Source organism: Pyrus communis, chromosome 3 (genome assembly GCF_963583255.1).
Source record: "Pyrus communis chromosome 3, drPyrComm1.1, whole genome shotgun sequence".
NCBI lineage: Eukaryota > Viridiplantae > Streptophyta > Magnoliopsida > Rosales > Rosaceae > Pyrus > Pyrus communis.
The window spans coordinates 23,031,451-23,051,876 of record NC_084805.1 but is presented as its reverse complement, the minus strand read 5'-3'; the positions used below and the strand labels follow the sequence as shown (position 1 = coordinate 23,051,876).

The 20,426-nt window shown below is 36.9% G+C and overlaps 3 protein-coding genes across 4 annotated transcripts; 1 reads left to right on the top strand and 2 right to left on the bottom strand.

Moving 5' to 3' along the window:
* Window positions 1-4,349: 4,349 nt before the first annotated feature.
* On the bottom strand, window positions 4,350-10,584 carry LOC137729226 (zinc finger CCCH domain-containing protein 37). Its single transcript, XM_068468088.1, has 12 exons — window positions 10,191-10,584; window positions 9,170-9,408; window positions 7,256-7,315; window positions 7,084-7,161; window positions 6,941-7,003; window positions 6,639-6,848; window positions 6,440-6,477; window positions 6,298-6,344; window positions 6,061-6,179; window positions 5,825-5,878; window positions 5,461-5,613; window positions 4,350-4,797 (listed from the first exon to the last, which is right to left on the bottom strand). The coding sequence occupies exons 1-12, from the start codon at window positions 10,462-10,464 to the stop codon at window positions 4,633-4,635; spliced, it is 1,500 nt and encodes a 499-aa protein (XP_068324189.1). The 5' UTR covers window positions 10,465-10,584; the 3' UTR covers window positions 4,350-4,632.
* Window positions 10,585-12,119: 1,535 nt separating this feature from the next.
* Window positions 12,120-12,721, bottom strand: LOC137727243 (uncharacterized). Its single transcript, XM_068466100.1, has one exon. It carries the CDS (start codon window positions 12,618-12,620, stop codon window positions 12,384-12,386), a length of 237 nt encoding a protein of 78 aa, XP_068322201.1. The 5' UTR covers window positions 12,621-12,721; the 3' UTR covers window positions 12,120-12,383.
* Window positions 12,722-15,532: 2,811 nt separating this feature from the next.
* Window positions 15,533-19,927, top strand: LOC137729539 (pentatricopeptide repeat-containing protein At2g26790, mitochondrial-like). Of its 2 annotated transcripts, none has more exons than XM_068468516.1 (4): window positions 15,533-18,359; window positions 18,456-18,612; window positions 18,756-18,925; window positions 19,477-19,927. In XM_068468516.1, exon 1 carries the CDS (start codon window positions 15,763-15,765, stop codon window positions 18,283-18,285), a length of 2,523 nt encoding a protein of 840 aa, XP_068324617.1. In that variant the 5' UTR covers window positions 15,533-15,762; the 3' UTR covers window positions 18,286-18,359; window positions 18,456-18,612; window positions 18,756-18,925; window positions 19,477-19,927. The 2 variants fall into 2 exon arrangements, with proteins under 2 accessions (XP_068324617.1, XP_068324616.1); XM_068468515.1 differs by having other exon boundaries at window positions 19,460-19,927.
* Window positions 19,928-20,426: the final 499 nt, after the last annotated feature.

The window sequence follows — 20,426 nt, the reverse complement described above, 5'->3', positions numbered from 1 at the left end:
TTTGAACTCAATTAAATATCTCAAATATTTTAGATTTGGCTAATATTTTTCAAAGATGATCAATGAGGTGCAACTTGAAAAATAGACGGTTCAGATCATTGAATTTTGATGTGGTGTGAGCCTACAACTATTATGCATCCAAGTAAGATCAATTCCATTTTAATAACTAAATTTGTAAATGGCTCAACACAGATTTTAGCATCTTATAGCCTCTATATTCCTATATGTGGTAGAAAAATGTTTGCGTCCATGAGAATTTTTGGTACAGTCTAGTAGTATTCCTCTTCACTTGTAGGTCAGAGGTTTTAGGTTAGATTCCGCCAAAGGCAAATTTGAACCACATTATTGTTAGCCCATTGTGAGGCTAAACCCACCCTCTTCCCTTGTGTAAATAATATTGTTTGTTAAAAAAAAATTGAATATTTTCAACCATGGATTTTTATTAGACACAAAAGTCGAGGACAAAAATCACAATACATTGACTATGGCTAAAATGTAAATCACCTCTGCACGTTTTATAGGTATAACTCAAGGTAAGCAGTTTTTATTGTGGACCAAAATTTCGGAAAATGATCTAACCTGGATGTATAATTGAGTTTATGCATTTTAATGGTTAAATTCATAAATATCTCGACCACATATGGATTTAATATCGTAGTATCTTTTAGCCTCTATATTGGTATTGTGGCATAAAAATGTGTACCTCCATGAGAACATTTGTAGATCGATGAATAATTTCAATTTGGTATTTATTAGATACCAGAAATTATAAGTCTATTCGTGAAAGTCCAAGTCAAGCTGAATAATACTAATTAGTAATACAACCTTTGCATGATGTTTACTTATAACCAAGTGGCATGAAGGAACAAATGCGTATGTTTCATGCATGACTTGGAATAGTATTAGTCGTTGCGAGATTTTGCATCACTTTGTCTTTGTTTTTAATATGTATATATTAAGTCCTATTTTTATGGGAGTGCATATTTGTTTACCATTTTCAAATTGTGATAATGTTCACCATTTTATTCATCAATGTGAGTTGAGTTTAATTAAATTTTGAGATTGTATCTATACACCACAGATTTTAAAATTCAAACTCATCTAATAATAATAAATTGAGTTATAAGCATCACCGTCACTTGACCATGACTTTGTGGAAAAGGAAAAACGGAACGTACGTTAAGGGCCAATGCAATTTGATTGGCATGTGTGACTTTGCAAGGATGGTGACCTCTGTCTATTAAGACGAAGACTTTGAGTTTATGATGCAGACATCAAGCTGCGTGTATGATTTTTATTTATTTTATTTTAATTTTTTGGGGTTTTTGAACTTTAATCCTTGAAGAAGATTAAAATTTAATAAAAACATGGTATTAGATTGGATATTGATTTTAGTCCTTTAATGTGTACTTAATTCAAATTTATATTATATTTTTGTTTTAATATCTAATAGATATCTTATTTAATATTGTTACATTAAAATTAAAATTATTTATTATTATACACATTTTAATTCATTATATTTATTTTACTTCCTCTAATTAGTTTACCTAAACGTCCATATCATAATATATTTTACTAAATTAGTGTACTGAAATGTTCGTACCTAAATATATTGTAGTGAATTAGTTGTCACATCCCGGCTTGGGCCCCCACCACATCTCGGGCTCAACTCAACCGTAGCACGATATTGTCCGCTTCGGGCCTCTACCACTCCCTCACGGTTTTGTTTCTGAGAACTCACACGAGAAGTTCCCAGTGGGTTACCCATCCTGGGAATGCTCTCGCCCGAACTCGCTTAACTTCAGAGTTCCTACGGAACCTAAAGCTAGTGAGTTCCCAAAAGGCATCGTGCTAGATAGAGATGGGAATATACATATAAGGCTTACATGATTCACTCCCCTGGGCAATGTGGGATGTCACAATCCACCCCCCCCTTAGGGGCTCGACGTCCTCGTCAGCACACATCCAGCCAGGGATTGGCTCTGATACCAAATCGGGCTTGACTCCACCGTAGAACGATATTGTCCGCTTTGGGCCCCTACCACGCCCTCACAGTTTTGTTTCTGGGAACTCACACGAGAACTTTCTAGTAGGTCACCCATCCTGGGAATGCTCTCGCCCGAGCTCGCTTAACTTAGGAGTTCCTACGAAACCCGAAGCCATCGAGTTCCCAAAAGGTCTCGTGCTAGGTAGAGATAGGAATATACATATAAGACTTACAAGATCCACTCTCCTGTGCGATGTGAGATGTCACATTAGTGGGACATAAGAAAATATGCAAAAAAATAAGTGTACCGAAAAACTCCATGCCTAAATATATAATATTAAATTAGGATACCGAAATGTCGGTACCTAAATATATTATAATAAACTAGTGTACCAAAATGTCTATACCTAAAGATATTATACTAACCTAGTGTACCGAAATATTCATACATAAATATATTGTAATGAATTAGTGGCACATAAGAAAATATGTAAAAACATGTGTACCGAATAATCATTACGAAAATATTTTCTTATATAAGATACTTATCATAATGAGAATTAAAATTTATAATATTTTCATGAAATTTAATTTATGAACACCATAAAATTATAAATAAAAAAGAAAGACATTTGATATGCTGGCATTAAATAGAGTCTATAAACTAAAATCAAATTTTAATCTTTTATAAGAAATTTTTCTAAATTTCATCTTATTTGAAGATTAAAATATAATTTCGCAAAGACTTTCAGTTTTTCTATTAAAAACAAAGACTTCCTTCAGTCTTCCAATTAGTACCTGACGCATGCGATAACCAATACGGGTTTGTTGTCATGCGTGATCCTTTTTCTCTTTTCTTTTCTTCTGTTTTTTTAAACATGTGGGCTATTTTTTACTCTCTCACGTCATTTTTTTTTTTCTCTCCTCTTCATTACAAATTGTTTCTTAAAAATTTATTAATAAAACTTAACGGTTTCTTTATAAAATTTGATTGTTTCTTAATAAAAGTTGACTATTTCTTAAAGAGACAAAGTAATACTAAAAAAGTTGACTGATTTTAAAAAAAATTTTGATTGTAATCAAACCTTTGTCCACAAGACAAGAAAACCTGAACTAAATCAAATCGAATAGAATCTCTAATTACATCAAATCTCTAAAATACTTTCTTTTATGTTTTCCAACAAAAACATATTGAACTTAGTTGCTTATTCTAATCGGATTGGGCCAGTTGTCCCAAGAGACTCTACGTTCCACCACTTGGGGTAAGTGTGGAATCTAATCGCATTGGATCCCTTCTATCATCAACTAAACCAGCTTTTGTCAGCATGAGAATATTAAAACTATTATTGAATGCCAATCACTGTTCTAAAAATTCTACCAATCATAATTAATCTCTTAAGCGTTTGAAAATTAAGAAAGGGATGGATTTGCTAATACACGAGAGAAACTTAGGTAGATTGGAGGATTATATAAAATAAATTTACATGTAATTACTATTATTACAACATCTTAGGCAATAATACAATGTAAAGTGAACAAAATTAACTCACGATTTAGGTAGCCCTCGCACCAAATGTACCAAACTTACGGTTGACAGAACTAAAATACAGAGAGTCGTGCTTTCATAAGATGTGCCATTTTTCTCTGTTGTATAGATTAGCCTACAAAGTCTTGAACTTTCACCTTCCCTCCTCCACGTATTGGACGAGTTCAAATGAAAATGTCACAGATGGAAAGGTACATGGCCAAGAGTTCTCATCAGAGCAACTGATTATTCACGGATCACTTTGACGATGAAGCCAAACTTGATCGTAGGAGGGCAGGTACCAGGCAGTCACGAAAAATGGATTCGAAAACGAAAGGTTCAGTCTTCTGGGGACAACGAGGAGAGTTTTGCAAGCATCGGAAAAATATTTCATTCATTGACCGATAATTGCGTTACTGGTGAGCTCAAAAATTCGTGTTACTACAATTTCTTCGCTAACTCATTATCCGATTTAACGTAAGAACGGTAGTGTCATTTGTGTTTTTCACCCTAAAACCATGGATCATGACAAGTAACATCGGAGGTTTCAGCGTTTAAAGTTCAAATCTTTCCTCCTTCGTAGTCTCCTTTCATATAGAGTTGTTATCGCTTGCAAAATAAATACCTTAATCACAGAGTTGTTTACGCGCATTGATTCTTGGGTGCAAGCCTCTATCGAAAATCATTTTGTTAGGAAAAATGATTTCCGCACACTTACTCGATTCAAATGCCAAAAATGAAGAAACGGGATGCACGGAAGTCACTTAACTTTTGCAGAGTGTACAGCGTGCCTGACTGGAAGAGCTATAAGAGCTCGAACTGCTGCACAAACTAGAGGCAAACGGCTCGTATTTCATGTTTGAATAGTTTATAAGCTACACAAAGTGGAAAGTTTTGTATAGAATCTGATCATATATAAACTCTACAAAGTGTTTTGCAGAGACTACTTACGATACAATGGACCGAAAACACTTGCACCACACCACAGAAACGGAACACAAAGAATAGTCGATTGAACGATTCATACAAGTACAGTGTCATCAATGGCTCGAAAAGCATAGTTCGAAACAGAGCATGGCAACAGAGATCAATGAATACCTTCTTCATGCTAGGGACCTCACTGCTGTTCCTGTGGGAACTCACCTGCTTTTGCTTCCCCTCCAGACGTTCCTTGTGTTGCGCCCATGCCCATAACCTCACCAGGGGGTGGGTGATCGAATTTGCAGGATGCACCATACTTGCACGTGCCAGTTTTCAGGTAATACACACAGATAGCAACACCCTGTAGAAAGGTTCTGCCCTTATTAGAAATCTTACATACCAAGATTTCAGACAATACGTAACACCTCGATAGACTAAAATTTTCAAAGGAAAATAATCAAAATATATGAAATGCATCAGGATCACGTCTGAATGAACAAAAGGGTAGTTGTATCTTCTACTATCGACATTTCTCCAATTCAAGTACAAACGGGGAGATCCTTTTCCCCCTATGAAAAAGCTTTTAGGACCTTGGCCCCAGTACATGAACTAAAACATAATTGTGGAAAGGAAAGAAGTCCAGAACAACCCAGCACAAAAAATACAGCATTATGCTAGTTTTTCTAGTTCACTCATCAATCAAGGAACTGTCAAGAGCCCAAAGCCAACGTTAAGAGTGTCTACAGCCACATGGTTCTCTGTTATTAAAGACCTTTCACAATGTTTGAGGTATGTTATGCAAACAAAGAAGGCAGGTGAGATTTGGTCCAACAATTGGGGGCCAAGCATGCCAACACGCCTACTAATGCACAGAAATAGAAATATCAAGCCGTTTGAGAAAAGTTACAAAGTTGCTGGAGAAGAGTTCTCAAGCTTTTTGGAAAATACTAATACCGTCCTGGACCCTCTACTAAAAAAAGACTTGGTACAATCGCAACAACTGTTCTAAAGAGAAGGATCATACCTCTCTCCGAGGTAGTCCAGCAAGAGTTAGCTTAACGTTTGCTTCTTGAACTGGCACTGCCTTCGGTGTCGACAGCGCCACTACTGACCTATCAATTGGGTGATGAAATTTGCATAGTTCACCAAACTTACATTCCCCTGTCTTCATATAGTACTGCAGCATGAAAAAATCAACAAACGTGAGAAGTCATCATTAGGGTTCCAAAGTTTCAGAAAAATGAGAATCATTTATGGACAAATCTGTACTGGCAGAGTTAGACAAATCTGCATATAATAAAAACAAACAAATAGTTCAAGACGAAGTTTTACAACCACGTGCATTAAAATAAAATTCATTTAACTAGAGGGTGAAGAAGAATGCTTACATCACATTCAATCTGTCCAAAGCGTTGAGGATACACAGTTGGGCCGACTCCCACCTAAAACAAAAAATTAAGTAACATGAGTAAACCTTTAAGCAAACAAATACGAAGATGGAAGTTTTACAACAACGTGCCATGGCCCTCCCAGTATGTAGCCATGTGCTATCTTTTCTTCTTTTTCTTCATGGGGTAAACAAAAAGCAGTAAGATAAAAGATACAATATGATTGGTATATGTACCGTTGGCTGAGCCAAAGTTTGATAAATGGAGGCAGCCGGATCAATGACTCCTATGTTCAGACCTGCGGCCTGAGTGGCTACAATTGGATGGCTGATTGCAGCAATTGGCGGATTGATTGCTGTACAAAAACTTTTAAGCAATGAAATTCTGATGCCCCACCGTATTTGATAAACAATTGAAACTATGACATGCAAAACTGAACCCAGGAATCTTGAACATCAGAATCTTAAATATACCATATCTATCAGGATGATTGTAGCGGCAAGTTGCCCCATACTTGCAACTGATTCAGAAAACAAATCCATTTAAGAATTCTCAGTCACCTTTCAATTTAATCAGAGTATATTACTTATCAACAAAACTTAGAAATATGCTCACCTTCCAGTTTTCAGGTAGAATGGACAATCAGGTTCACCCTGTTAGAAGCAAGAGATGCACAATCAAAAGAAATTCACAAAATTATAAAGCTGTAAATCAAAACAAGAAAGAATGAACAAGATCTGCAGTTAATGAAGAAGGGGTAATAAAAGGATCATGCAGTACTTCATCCCTCCATTTATTATCAAAGGTACATTACCGGTCTTACAGGAAGCTCCTTGGTGTTATATAATAATGCAGGGGTAAATGAAATAGGAGCCTTAACAGAAAATCCAGTTCCCTCTGTCTTGATAGCCGTATCGGTTTCTCCAGCTTTGTTCTCTTGGTTAGCTGATGGTATTTGGATATCTTTCGGGTGATGAAATTTGCAGGTCACACCAAATTTACATTGCCCAGTTTTCAAGTAGAACTGTTTAAAAAATATAGAATGGAATGTAAACAAATCAACATTATAAACAGATAGATAATGAACACCACAGGAGTAATGGAAATATATCTTACTGCGCATGGGGGTTCAGATGGCCTCTCAGGTAAGGTAAAAACATCAGCATTTTCTGAAGCATCCTGAAACCAGAGTTAAGCATGAGAGAATAAGTCCAGATTACAGTCAAGTCTTGGATAATATATATATCATCTGCACTTACAGAAGCAATCACTTTATCCTTCGGATGATTAAACTTGCACCTCATACCAAATTTGCATCTTTGAGTCTTTATAAAGTACTGCAACATATAAATGGAAAAGAATCAATGAACAGTTCAAGTGCTTAAATGCATTATTTCTGCAAAAAGAAGAAAGAATAGAACTTCTACTTACAGGACAATCTGGTGCTCCTGTTCTCTCAGGAAGGACTTCAGTTGGAGCAACAAGTGGAACCTAAATAAACCAGAGATTAATTTTATTTGTATAGCAATTGATAGGCAAATAGAAAATAGCCCGTGAACAAAATTAACAGCTGCAATCTTTGATCAACAGCTTCAGTTTCTATATTCAATAGATTCCTAATGAAGATAATATAGGAGGCAGAAAAGAGCAAACACTTCCTCTATTTAATATATTTCATGCAGAAAACTCATGATATTAAGCAAGTAGGTAATCATGAGATTGTATCCCTATGTACATAAAATTTAAGGCAATAATATAGGTGTAAGCCTTAAAATTAGGTCCATCTAGTCATGAAATCTTAGAATAACACAAATCATACATTTAATTAATATATTCGTCTAAATTCGCACGTCATCTGGCAAATGGTTTATCAGATGAAAGCCCCTTTTACATGATTCTAAGCAAAGTAAAGTATGTGTCTACAAAGATGTCAAAGTTTCTAACTTGACTCCACGAACGTTACGTCACCATCTCCAATAAATTTTAGCAACCTGCCAACACAGCCTCCAAGCAATTCTTAATGCATTCCCACAGCCTTCACAATCACCAATAACCAATTTGTCTTTCAAACATATGAAGGTACAAGTACTCTCCTCAACTTGTCAATTCCTACAAACAACCCAATCACTTGGAACTTTATCTTCAAATCATGTCCACAACAACTTCAACATAGGAGCAAAATCTCCCCAAAGAACCAAAATTCAGTTTTTGGTGCAGGACAGTGTTCTAGAGTTTTGAACACTGTCCTGCCCACACAAAAGGATTCTCAAAACTCAGTAACACAATGAGTTTTGAAAAAATGCATGTGCTAAGGCATTGAAGAAACTCGTTGAATAATCAATAACACTTGCAAAAACCTCTCAGACTATGGAAAAATATAACTTACGGTTTCAAAGTGAAAACACCCAACAACCAAGTCAAAAGCTCAAAACTAACCATAGCTATATTTTATTTTCCAAGGGTAAAACTACCCTACTACATTCTACCAAATTCTTCAAATTCGAGACCTAGGACACTTTACCGAGCAGAGATTCAGCAAACATTAATCAAATCATTCTACCAAAATTCGGCTTAAAAACATTATTGCATCGGGTATTACCTTTTCTAAGTGTAAGAGTTTAGCTGACAAATCTTCCTTCACAATATACGAAATCAAACCAAATATGTTCAACATAGCTTCAAGATGGTATAATGTTCACAATGAAAAACATGATAGACAAGGTGTAGTGGGACGGGATTAGCCAACACAATGTACCCTAATACCCTCTTTCTAATCAGCAGTTCACTACATGACTATTTAATCAGATGTCAACATACAACTAACTGGGGTCAATGAAATGATAACAAATTATGAAGAAATCATAATATTTTTTTGAAAACCAAAAATTCTGTAAAGTCCAATAGGTGTAGTAGATTAAAGAAAGAGAAAGTGAGAAACAATAGATTTCCTAACTAATGACTTAAGTACCAATTCAGCCTCGCTGGCTGAATTTTGTACAGAAGATTTAGCAGGTAGACAAACTATAGAATAGATAGATACAACAGTAAACTTTCAAAATAAAAAGTTGTACTCTGATGCAGACTATAGAGCTCTATAATGTATAAGAAAGTATAGACATAAGCAAATAAATCTCATCATTATTCATTAGTATGTATTCGTACATTCAAAGAACAACCATACAACGCAGTAATAACAAATAGTTTTAAGATACGATTAATTAGCTCAAACTAAAGAAATTTATTTTAGATATAAAATTTAAGAAGTTATAATACTAAATACTAATTTTGTATGTATAGTATGACAAAATACCACTATAGGCATGTAATATAACAATAAACAGTCACCTCTTTCCAATCTGGGATTCCACCCTCAGGAACCCAAATAGGATGGTCAAATTTGCAGCTCTCTCCAAATTTACAGGTTCTTGTGAGCATATAATGGGCACAATCCTTCTCTCCTGGCCTCTGTGGATATATAGGCAAAGTGCTTGCACCCTCGTATCTAGGGCGCTTGGCTAACGCAGCATACCAAGCTTCTTGCCCAATCGTATTATAGGCACCCATATAACTCTGATGGTAGAGTGCTATAGTAGTAGACACGTATATACAAGAAAACCAGAGGAAACATATAGGTAACATTATAAGTATCGCTTTAAAAGTAATTTTGAGTATGAAAGTACACATATTAAACACTTATATATATATTCTTATGCTTCTGTAATTGCATATAGAAGGCCTAATTGCCAATATAAAATCTCTAAACTACCGGACATTAAGTACTTACTTAGACATATAAAAATACAATACCCAGATGAACCCTACAGTAATCAATTGTAAATTTTAACTACACCCACACTAACCCTATAATAATCAGGCATGCCTTTACTAAAACAGTTCCATTTTTCCTTCTTTAAGGCGAAATCTGGGGTGAAACGACTTGATACGAGTAAGCTTGAAACACTAAACAGTTTCAAACATTACTAACGAATTCGAAAAGCATATTCGACACACTTCAAGAAACGTATACGCATACAAGATTATGTTAGAAACAACAGAAAATTTAAGCTTAGGCATTAAAGGCACTCCCACTTTTTGAACTCTATGTTGCAATGATTAGAAGGTACCAGCAAATGTGTACTAATTCGAATTTCATTCCCTAATCCTAGTTTAACAACTCAAGTAATGTACTTTTAACATAAATAAAATTCAAGATCCCCACTTTTTTGTACAACAAACAAAAACAACCACTCCCAGAAGGACAAAATGTGAAAAAATGATTGTAGTCCAGTCCCCAAGCAACTTTCCCAGTAACCAAACAGAAAGTTGAAGTAGAGTGATAGATAGCAGAGGAGCGAAAAGAACAAACCTTCGGAGGGGCGTTTGACGCCGGGGACGCCGGGCTCCACATCGGGAGCTGGCCATGCTGAATGGGGAATCAAATGCGGCGGAAGATACATGGAGGTAGCTCGGGTGTGGTGGTCGGCGAAAGGGTCGGACCCGGAATAGTAACGGAGGGCGGGGTCGGATAGGTAGGAGTCGGTTAGGGCGCGGGAGGAGTAGACGGAGGAGAGGGCGGCGGCGGTGGCGGCAGAAGTGGCTGATTGAGCAGCAGCGCCGAAGCCGTAGAGATGGCTGGACATTTGATCGAGAGGTGTAGATAGTATTAATTGCGGATTGGCCCTGGTGCCCTAGAAAGTAGAAACTGTGAAATTATTCAGGACCACCGTTGTCGTTTTAATGGGCGCCGTCCCTTTTGGAGTTTTGGACTGTTTTGGATTTTTGGACGGACTATAGACTATAGGTTAGGTGAAGTGACTGCTAATTTGCTAGCGACCAGGAAAGTAATGATACACATGCATCTTGTAGCAGTGGATTCGATATTTATCCATCTGTTTTTTTAATTTAACTTATTATCGTTATCTTTTATAAATAAATAAATAATAATAATAATAATTACAAGTCGTTAGCAGTCCTAAAACTTATTTTTGACCTTATTAAATTTTAAAAAAAAAAAGAAAAGTCTAAAAAAAACTTTAATTTAAAAAAAAAATGATAATAAAGGTGTAGTGAATAGTACCAGGAAAATGTGAAAATGTGATTTTTCGTTATAAATGAACAGTACCGAGAGTATTTCGTTAAAACTCTCTTAACTTTATTTAATCCCAACGTGCATCCGTCAATTTAGGAGTAAGAATATTTTCTTTATAAAAGTTTAATCACTTACCTATTTTTCTTTCTAATTGGGGGAATATAAATGACTTTCCAACTAATTATACATGTGTGGATCTTTAGATCAATTTTATTGTCGTGGTCGTTTAAAAATTTGAAAGTTATTACATTTTATACAATTATAATGTTTGTTGGGTGGACTGGAAAGTCCATAGGTTTGGAAACTGAAATGAAGGTCCCAAATTTGATAAGTGAGTTCACAAATCCTATAGGACAAATAAATACGTAGCTAAGCTATTCAAATTTAGCAAGAAATTAACGACCTTTGTATAGGGCGCTATTAAAGATGGGAATATACTTTTGCTCAATCCGATTCTCGTCAGATTATTTAAAATTTTAAGATTCGTGACTTAGATCAATTAAACTAAACTAATTTAACATTAACTAATGAAGAAGTAACGAGTAAGCATCACCTACTTTAGAGGTGAGCCAAAATGCATTCACTGGAGATGCTCTTAATCTTACCATCAACTTAAATCGTATACGACGTTAATGCCACTAATCACGTATTTATATTAATACCGACATTAAAAATCGGATCTTCTCGCGTATTTATATTAGTACCGATCTTGGAAATCGGATCTTCTCGGCTACTTTAGTATTGCGTCGTGATTAGAATTAGTTTAGAGTATCAATCCCATATTGAAGAAAGAAGAGAACTTACATATACTTATACATAATGTTGCTACTACCCATATTCATAATTGGTTTTACTGAAAAACTTCAGCTTTTTCATAATCCCATAGTAAATTGTCTCATTCGTGAAACCCAATAAACACACATGTTTCACGTCACTTGATTTGTATTGTCCATATGCTAGATTTAAAAATTTATCACACATTAATAAACATATTGAAAATAGCAGTCCCACGTTAAGGAAAAAAAAAAAAAAGTCCTTATAAATGCTTAGATATTGTTCAACTACTTTTCATATTGATAGAACATCAATTTTGTGAACCGAGAAGGTAAACGAGAGTAAAGCTCTTTATTCTTTTCTCGCAAGGAAAAAAGCAACGACTAACTATTTAATTGACTAAAGGTTTCGTTTTAGTGAAAAAAACTAACCGTATCGCTTTAGTAAAAAAGCCACATCGATTGATGAGCAAATGAAGTAGATTGATGAAAGTTTATCGTAGATTTTTTAGATTAATTTCGAGTGGAGTTCGCTCGAACAAAATAAAAAGCAAAGAAATTAACTAAGAAAAAAAATTTACATGAGATTGGATATATAAGCAAATACATGTAGTGATGTGTGCGGACGCTGATTAAAACGTACTATTATTAGTATTTAGCAGGGACACATGCACACGCACAGCCTGAGCGCTAATCATCAGCCAGTGCCGGAGACACCGAGGTCCTTTTTATTCGGGTCTTTACCGGCGCCAAAGACGGGGCCACCTTTGCCGGCAGCATCCTCCACCTTGTCTTGGAGCTTGTCAACCTGAACGCCACCCTGGTCCTGCTGGGATCGTAGCTCCGTCCTGCTCTTGTTCTCCCCTCCTTGAACCGACTCGTACGTTGTCGCCGTCTGTGACCCCGGCGGCTGAGCTCCCTGTGCTCCTGACATACCTATGAACTATGATCTCCGATGATCAAGTAATTTGCCGATGAAATGACGACCGTTGATTTATATATATCTTCTTAATTGGCTTTGGTGATTTGAGGTTATTTTGTTTGTGTGTGTGTTGTGTATATAGGCTCTGAGAGTCGTGGGGATCGAGTTTACTGATTCAGCAATTTCAGCTGATGACACCTGAATTGATTGTTTCTGCGACACCTGTTAGGCTGCGTGGCAACAATGCATGCCTTGCTACCGGTAAGCCTACAGCCCCATACGTCTCTTATGAGAAAAACATGCATGATGATCAAATTACGCTCATGTTGGGCCGTATCAATGTACTATTCTGCTATAATGACCGACGTGGATTTAACTACATAAATATTGTTGAAAACTGTTAAGAAAACACTTTTAAAAATAAATTTCCCGATCGCTATCATCTTATGCTTTTGAGATAATATTTTATAATGTTAATTATGAGGTAACAGAGAATTCATAGATAATTCCATTTTTATGATAATCCTTGTTGGAGCAATATTAAAAAATATGAAAAATAACAATATAATTCCAATGATAATAATCATAAAGAAATTCACAATATCAATTGTGTATGAGATTAATATAAACAACTAAAGAGAAAGTTAGAAAAACTGATAAACTTGGAGATTGAGGCTTGCATAAATGCAATGTCCTAAAGACAGAATTTTGTCCCTACTCTTGTGCTTGTAGTTCGGTAGGCGTCCATCTCCCAGGATTCAACAATCTATAATCCGAAGTCAAAGCACTTCAATCTTCGAACTCTGGCGAACTTTATATATTCCGTACTCTCAAGACACGACTCGGAATTTGACTCACAAAACATGAGAGAAACAAAGCGGGGAAACCCTATTTCTCAAGAGTAAAAATTAACTCTAATTTTCTATATTTAATACCAATGGTTTCATGGGTTTATATAGAATCCAATTTCTACTTATCAAAGAGATGTAACTTTTCATCTATAAGTATACATCACTTATCAAGGGAATACAACTAAACAACATAACCTTTTTAAGAAATTGGTTAACAATATTTTTCATTCAATTATTAAAATTATATACTATAATATATAATTTCCAACAATCCTTTCAACATTTCTCAATATTGTACCATGTGATGGCTTTACGTGAGGGATAGCCCTATCTATTAAAATAATTAGGTTAGAATATTGAGTAATACAAAATGTCTTTGTAATTGCGAACTTACCTCTTTATAATAACAAGAAAATTTGGATACGGTGCCTGCCTGGTACGACAACACACTCAGAGTCTCAGACTGTGAGCTTCGGACAAGAGCACAGGACAACCCTATCTAACAATTTCTCCAATATGCCATTGTTTTGGAAACCAATTTGTACATCTGGCTTCTTTTTTATTTGTGCTCTTTGCTACTCGCCTGTTGGGGTGCGGTTTCGTTACTCACATCAGATGAGGGAGAAATTATGTCTCAAGAAGCGAGTAGTAAAGAACATAGACAACACCTCATACCTCACCCCCTCTCACGTATCTCTAAGTTCTAAGCATAAGATGCCATGTGTTAGTCAAGCGGCATACGAGGGTTTGGGCGGACTAGAATTTAAGTAAATTCATTAAAATATTGTATAGTAAGACACTTATACTTAAAAGTACATAATTTCATTGAGATATATAATGCATAATAGAATGACATAAAGATTATAAAGTATTAGACAGTCGCGACCTAGGTGGATACCTAGGCAAGCCTAGGCGGACACCTAGGTAGTCTAGACGGGGGCCTAAGCAGGTCTAGGTGCGATTTCTTAATTTTCAAACGCTTAGGGATTAATCGGGTAAGAGATTCATCAGGTGGTGGTCAGCCACCTAACGCCTAGGCAGGACTTAGGTGGGGATTTTTGGAATAGTGGGTACATGTCAACCCGTAAAACCATGCAATTAGCTATGAGCAAACGTTAGTTCCTCTCCACGTGTTGTGTGGATAATGAGGAATATCATGTAGGTCGTATCTACATGCTTGGCCTATTAAATGATAGGACATGATAGAACTAAGGACCCAATACTTGTGGAGCTCACTAAGAGCCTATATAAAAGGGTCGAGTACCTGTCAATGGGAGAAAAATTACATTATATTATTTAAATGCTCTTGTAATTCACACCAAATATATATCAAAACATAACAGTGAACGTAGCCTATTTTTAGATGTGAACCACTTGCCACATTTTGTTCATAACTTAGATATTTATTCCGGGCCCAACAAAAGTTGACCATACTGATTTTTGTTGACCTCCCAATTTTAAACGTTAATAGTGCTAATCATAAAATCACATATATTTTTTTTTGACATTATACGATTAACACGAGACACCATAATAATGATAAATCCATACCATATCATATGAATTGTTGTCTGACTCCCAATCGTCGATTCATATGATTAATAGACAAATGGAAAATGATGCAATATTACAAGGGGTGCTGTTTGATATTGATTCTTTAGCTATGCATTTTGATATTGTTAAGTTCCGATTCTCTTCAGTTAGTACTACGGTATAGTGATATTCTTTTTCACTTGTAAGTGAGAGGTCTTAGGTTCGATTATCATCAAAGGCGAATTCGAACCATATTATTACTAGCCCATTGTGAGGCTAAGCCCACCCTCTTTCCATTAGTGTAGATAATATCGTTTATTCAAAAATAAAAAGTTCAGGTTTGTTCCATGGGAAGGTAACTTTGCTGCTGACTAGGTGGCTTCGTTTGCTATAAAAGCATGGTGGGGGTTCCTTTGAGATTCATGAAGAGGTTAACGGGCCCTTTGGACCGACCCGGATTACGTGGGTGGGGTTAACCGAAAGCGGAACTTGAAGTTGGTACTTTGGTAGGGTTTTAGGTTTGAGCAGAAAACAAGCTTTTATCTCTGCTCACAAGAAATCGTCCAAAACCTCCGAGTCAGTAACTCACCCTCCATTTTTTATTGGTGATTCGGTGACTCAGTATCCATGATCAAAAACAAAACTTCGAAAGTAAAGCTTCAATGGTGAATCCCAAGTAAGTCCTCTCTCTCTCTCTCTTCCCCTTTTGGTTCTTCTGCAATTGGAAATTCATGAAGGCGTCGTTGCTGCAATGAATCTGAAAGTCTTCCATGTGTATGTGGCTTTCGTCCATTAGACTGGGTTTTCCCAGAAAACGCATTCACCCAACACAAAACAATCGCAGCCGTTCGATCTTCGTCCATGGCGGCGGTGGCGGTGTTGGTGCTTTCAAGTGGGCGTCTTCCCAGGCAGCACTTGCCCTCTGGAACTCCAGTTCCTCCCACTCTGATGAATCGTCTGATGATAATTCTGTCAGTGTCTGCACCACAAACGCAGGCACCAATGCTGCCAATAGAACCCATTTCTTCTCCGAATTAGATACCTCTGGGGTTGTTAACAACCTCAACAGTCTAAGAAACGAACCCAATTTGGCGATTTCATTCTTTCACCAGGTGAAAGGAGATGGCTTTCGACACAATGTGTACACGTATTCTGCGCTTATTAGAATTTTGTGCTATTGGGGTCTGGATAGGAAGTTGGATTCTCTCTTTGTGGACCTTATTAATTGCTCTAAAGACCTTGAATTTGAGTTTTCGGATTTGATGGAAGCGATTGCGGAGGGGATTGAGGTTTCCCCATCGACAATCCGAGCTTATGATGCATTGCTCAAGTCTTTTGTCAGTTTGAACATGTTCGATGAGGCTATTGATGTTTTATTTCAGACAAGAAGGCGTGGGTTTGTGCCACATATCTTTACTAGCAATTTTCTAATGAACCGCTTGGTTGAGCACGGTAAAGTGGATATGGCTGTGGCTATATATAAGCAGTTGAAGCGGATTGGTTTGAACCCTAATGATTACACTTATGCAATTATCATAAAGGGACTGTGCAAGAAAGGTAGTTTGGAAGAGGCCGTGGAAGTGTTTCAGGAGATGGAGGAAGCTGGGGTAACCCCTAGTGCCTTTGCCTACACAGCATATATTGAAGGGCTTTGCACCAATCACAGGCCGGATTTAGGGTACCAAGTGCTCCAATCGTGCAATGGGGAAAATGTCCTTATCGATGTGTATGCTTATAACGCTGTCATTCGTGGGTTCTGCAATGAGATGAAGTTTGATGAAGCTGAAAGCGTCTTTCTTGACATGGAAAAGCGAGGGCTGGTCCCTGATTCATATACCTACAGTGCAATGATCTGTGGCTACTGCAAGAGTTCCAAGTTGTTAAAAGCTTTGGCTCTCCATAATGACATGGAGTCAAAGGGTGTAAAAACAAATTGTGTGATTGTTAGTTTGATTCTTCAGTGTATGTGTAAGATGGGCATGCCTTCTGAAGCGGTGGATCAGTTTAGAGAATATAAGAGCTTAGGTATCTATCTTGATGAGGTTTCATACAATATCGCAGTGGATGCTTCGTGCAAGCTGGGGAAAATGGACCAAGCCTTAGAATTTCTTGAAGAGATGAAGTGTAAGCATATGGTTTTAGATATTATGCATTACACAACATTAATCAAAGGCTACTGTCTCCAAGGGAATGTTGCTGAGGCCGTAAGTCTGTTGAAGGAAATGAAGGAAAAGGGTCTGAAGCCAGACATCACTACTTACAATGTACTTGCTGCTGGGTTTTGTAGAAATGGCCTGGGAGCCGAGGCGCTTGACCTTTTGGATTATATGGAGGCACATGGTTTTAAACCAGACTCTGTTACACACAACATGATAATTGAAAATTTATGCATCGGAGGAAAAGTCAAAGAAGCTGAAGGTTTTCTAAACAGTTTGGAATATAAGAATGTAGATACCTATTCTGCCATGGTCAGCGGGTACTGTGAAGCCAACCATACAAAAGAGGCCTATGAACTTCTTATTAGGTTGGCAAAGCAAGGAACATTAGTTAAACAAGGCATTTGCTTTAAAGTATTCAGTAAACTTTGTATAGAAAATGATAATGACAGAGCTATTTTGTTGCTTAAGGCAATGTTGGCATTAAATGTGGATCCTAAAAGAATAATGTACAACAAAGTCATTGCTTCTCTCTGCCAGGCTGGAGAGGTGAAAAAGGCCCGTTGGGTTTTTGATTCTTTGGTTGAGAGAGGGTTAACTCCTGATGTGATTACCTACACAATGATGATGAATAGCTACTGCAAGGTGGATTGTTTGCAAGAAGCCCATGATCTCTTCCATGATATGAAAAAGAGAGGGATTCAACCTGATATCATCACTTACACAGTTTTGCTTGATGGTTTTCCCAAAAGAAATGTAAGAAGGGTTAATTCCTCTCGAGATGCAAGTGGAGATAAGGAAGAAACTTTTGATGCTTGTACTGTTTGGAGTGAGATGAAGGAAATGGAAATAAGACCTGATGTAATTTGTTATACTGTTTTGATAGACAGGCAATGTAAAACCGACAACTTTCAGGATGCTATTGCGCTTTTTGATGAAATGATGAACAGAGGATTAGAGCCTGATACAGTGACATACACAGCACTTCTGGCTGGCTGTTGTAGGAGGGGAGATGTGGATAGGGCTGTAACACTCGCTAATGAGATGTCCTCTAAGGGAATGCTGCCAAATGCCCGGATACTTGCGATTCTACAACATGGAATCCTAAAAGCCACGAAAGTGCAGTTTCAGAAGTAAGAACTCTCTTTGATTATCAATGCCTGGATAGACCCATGATCTGTGAATCAATGAAGTCCTAACAGCATAGCATGGTAAGTTTTCTATTAAGTAATGTGTATAATTGTATTGATTTGCATAGTGCACAGCTTTTTGTTGTTCTATTTTGATGGATGGCAGTTATTCTGCAGCTGAAGTGGTGTCCTGGAAAGACGATATGGCTTGCCCAAAATGACTTGGTACTCACTGAAACAGGGATATGTATACATTTAGTCCTCCCCAGACCCAACTGCAGCAACCAAGAAGAAAACTTTGTTTGTAGGTTACCTGGAAGTCAATTATGCCTAGGTAACACTATAGCTTTGCATATGATTAATCTTCAGCATATAAGATTTGTAAAGTGTTCGTACTTAACTGTCATATTTGTTTCTGTGATTCGTGTACCAATCTAACTTTTGAAATTGCATACCGAACAGCTTTTGTTTTTTAAGTATGATGGGCGATATGCGGTGCTCAAATTGACATAACAGTCGTGGAAATAGGGATATGTATACATCTAGCCCTCCCAGGACCCATTGGCAGGAGCCTTGTGCACTGGAAGTCACTTGGAGGAGAAGAAAGCTCTGTTGGTCGGTCAGCTGGAAGTCAACTGTTCGTACAGGTATAATACAGATTTACATATGATTAAACTACATAGTATGAGAGTTGTATACATATACACATTTCTAGTTTCGTACATAAATTTGCATAAGCTCCTGTTATACGTTCCTCACCAACATACAAGAGAATCTTTCTTGTCATTGTATTTGCTAGCATGTCTTCTGCCTTCATCTTATCCATCTAAAGCACTTGATTGCATGACTAGAGTTCCGCTTTCCTCTTTTTTATCTTAAAATATTTAGAATGGGAACGTGAGAGTTGAACACTAGCCATGAGTGCGGCAGTAGGTGTTCTACCACCAGACCCATTTTAACAAAGTTCAGTAAACCTCTTTATGGGGTTTAAATTATTTCCGTACTGTACTATAAGCGTATACTCAATAAAAATGAATCGTAGATATTTTCTTTCATCCTTATCAGGATTTTCCCTTTACTTTCTGTTCATTGCAGTGCCTAACTCGCTGTTTCTGGTCTGTATATATTTTTTTAGGACGTCGTCAAAAAAAATCTGAGCTTTGCGATGTACTTGTTTGCAGGTCTGTTTCTGCGTAAGCTATACAGAGCTAAGCGCAGGATGGAAGAAGTGCCAAAACAGTGGAGAAAGTTGCTACTGTGACTATGTTAAAAACATGACCTGAAAGAAGATGATGGCAATGCCAAGCTGCCGTCGCCTTCAAATTTTGTGGTTTAGTACTATGATAAAGATTGTCGTGTATGTATACATGTGTTAATTTATCAGTCCGACTGCTCAAGAGATTTAAACTCATGACCTCGGACAATATCGAAGACTGTACTACTAATCCAACTGGGTCATTGGCGATTGATGTATGTATTTTTTTGGTACGAAGGATTGATGTATGTGTTTTTCTTATACGAAAATGGATGTATGTTTGATGTTTAAGCAAATTCGAAACCGATAAAGAAAAATTACCTAAGAAATATAAATATTGTTAGTTGTGTTCCATGATGCAAGGTTAGTGCCAAATAATAAAACAGAGTGGTTAATGATGCAACTTTTAAAGTGAAGGGTATTTTCCCCACGGGAACGTCATTGTAACGAAAAAAATGTTGGAGTCCCACGTCGGATTAAGTCTCAAATATCTAGCGTTGGCTTGTAACTAAGTAGGATATTAAAATGATTGATGTGTGGTGGAGCCTTGGCGAAGTGGGTATATGATGTTTGAAATCTGCTCACCACCAGTTAGTGTATGAGATCACATTAAACACGTCCTAAGCTACTCAGGTCAGTGACACTCCATTCATTATGAGTAAGTAGCAAACAAGCACCACTATGAATCGATTGGTTGGGCCCATGGCCCATGTTCCACAGATGAAAAATACCTTACCTAGCTTGCTGTCTGGCAAAACTACCCTGTCCGCCACCCGATTAGTGTCTTTTTTAACCTTAGTCATAGTAGAGTAAAGATTAACGTATGTATATACATATATGTGTTTTTAATTCATCAACTTTACACACACACACACACACACAAACACAAGCGA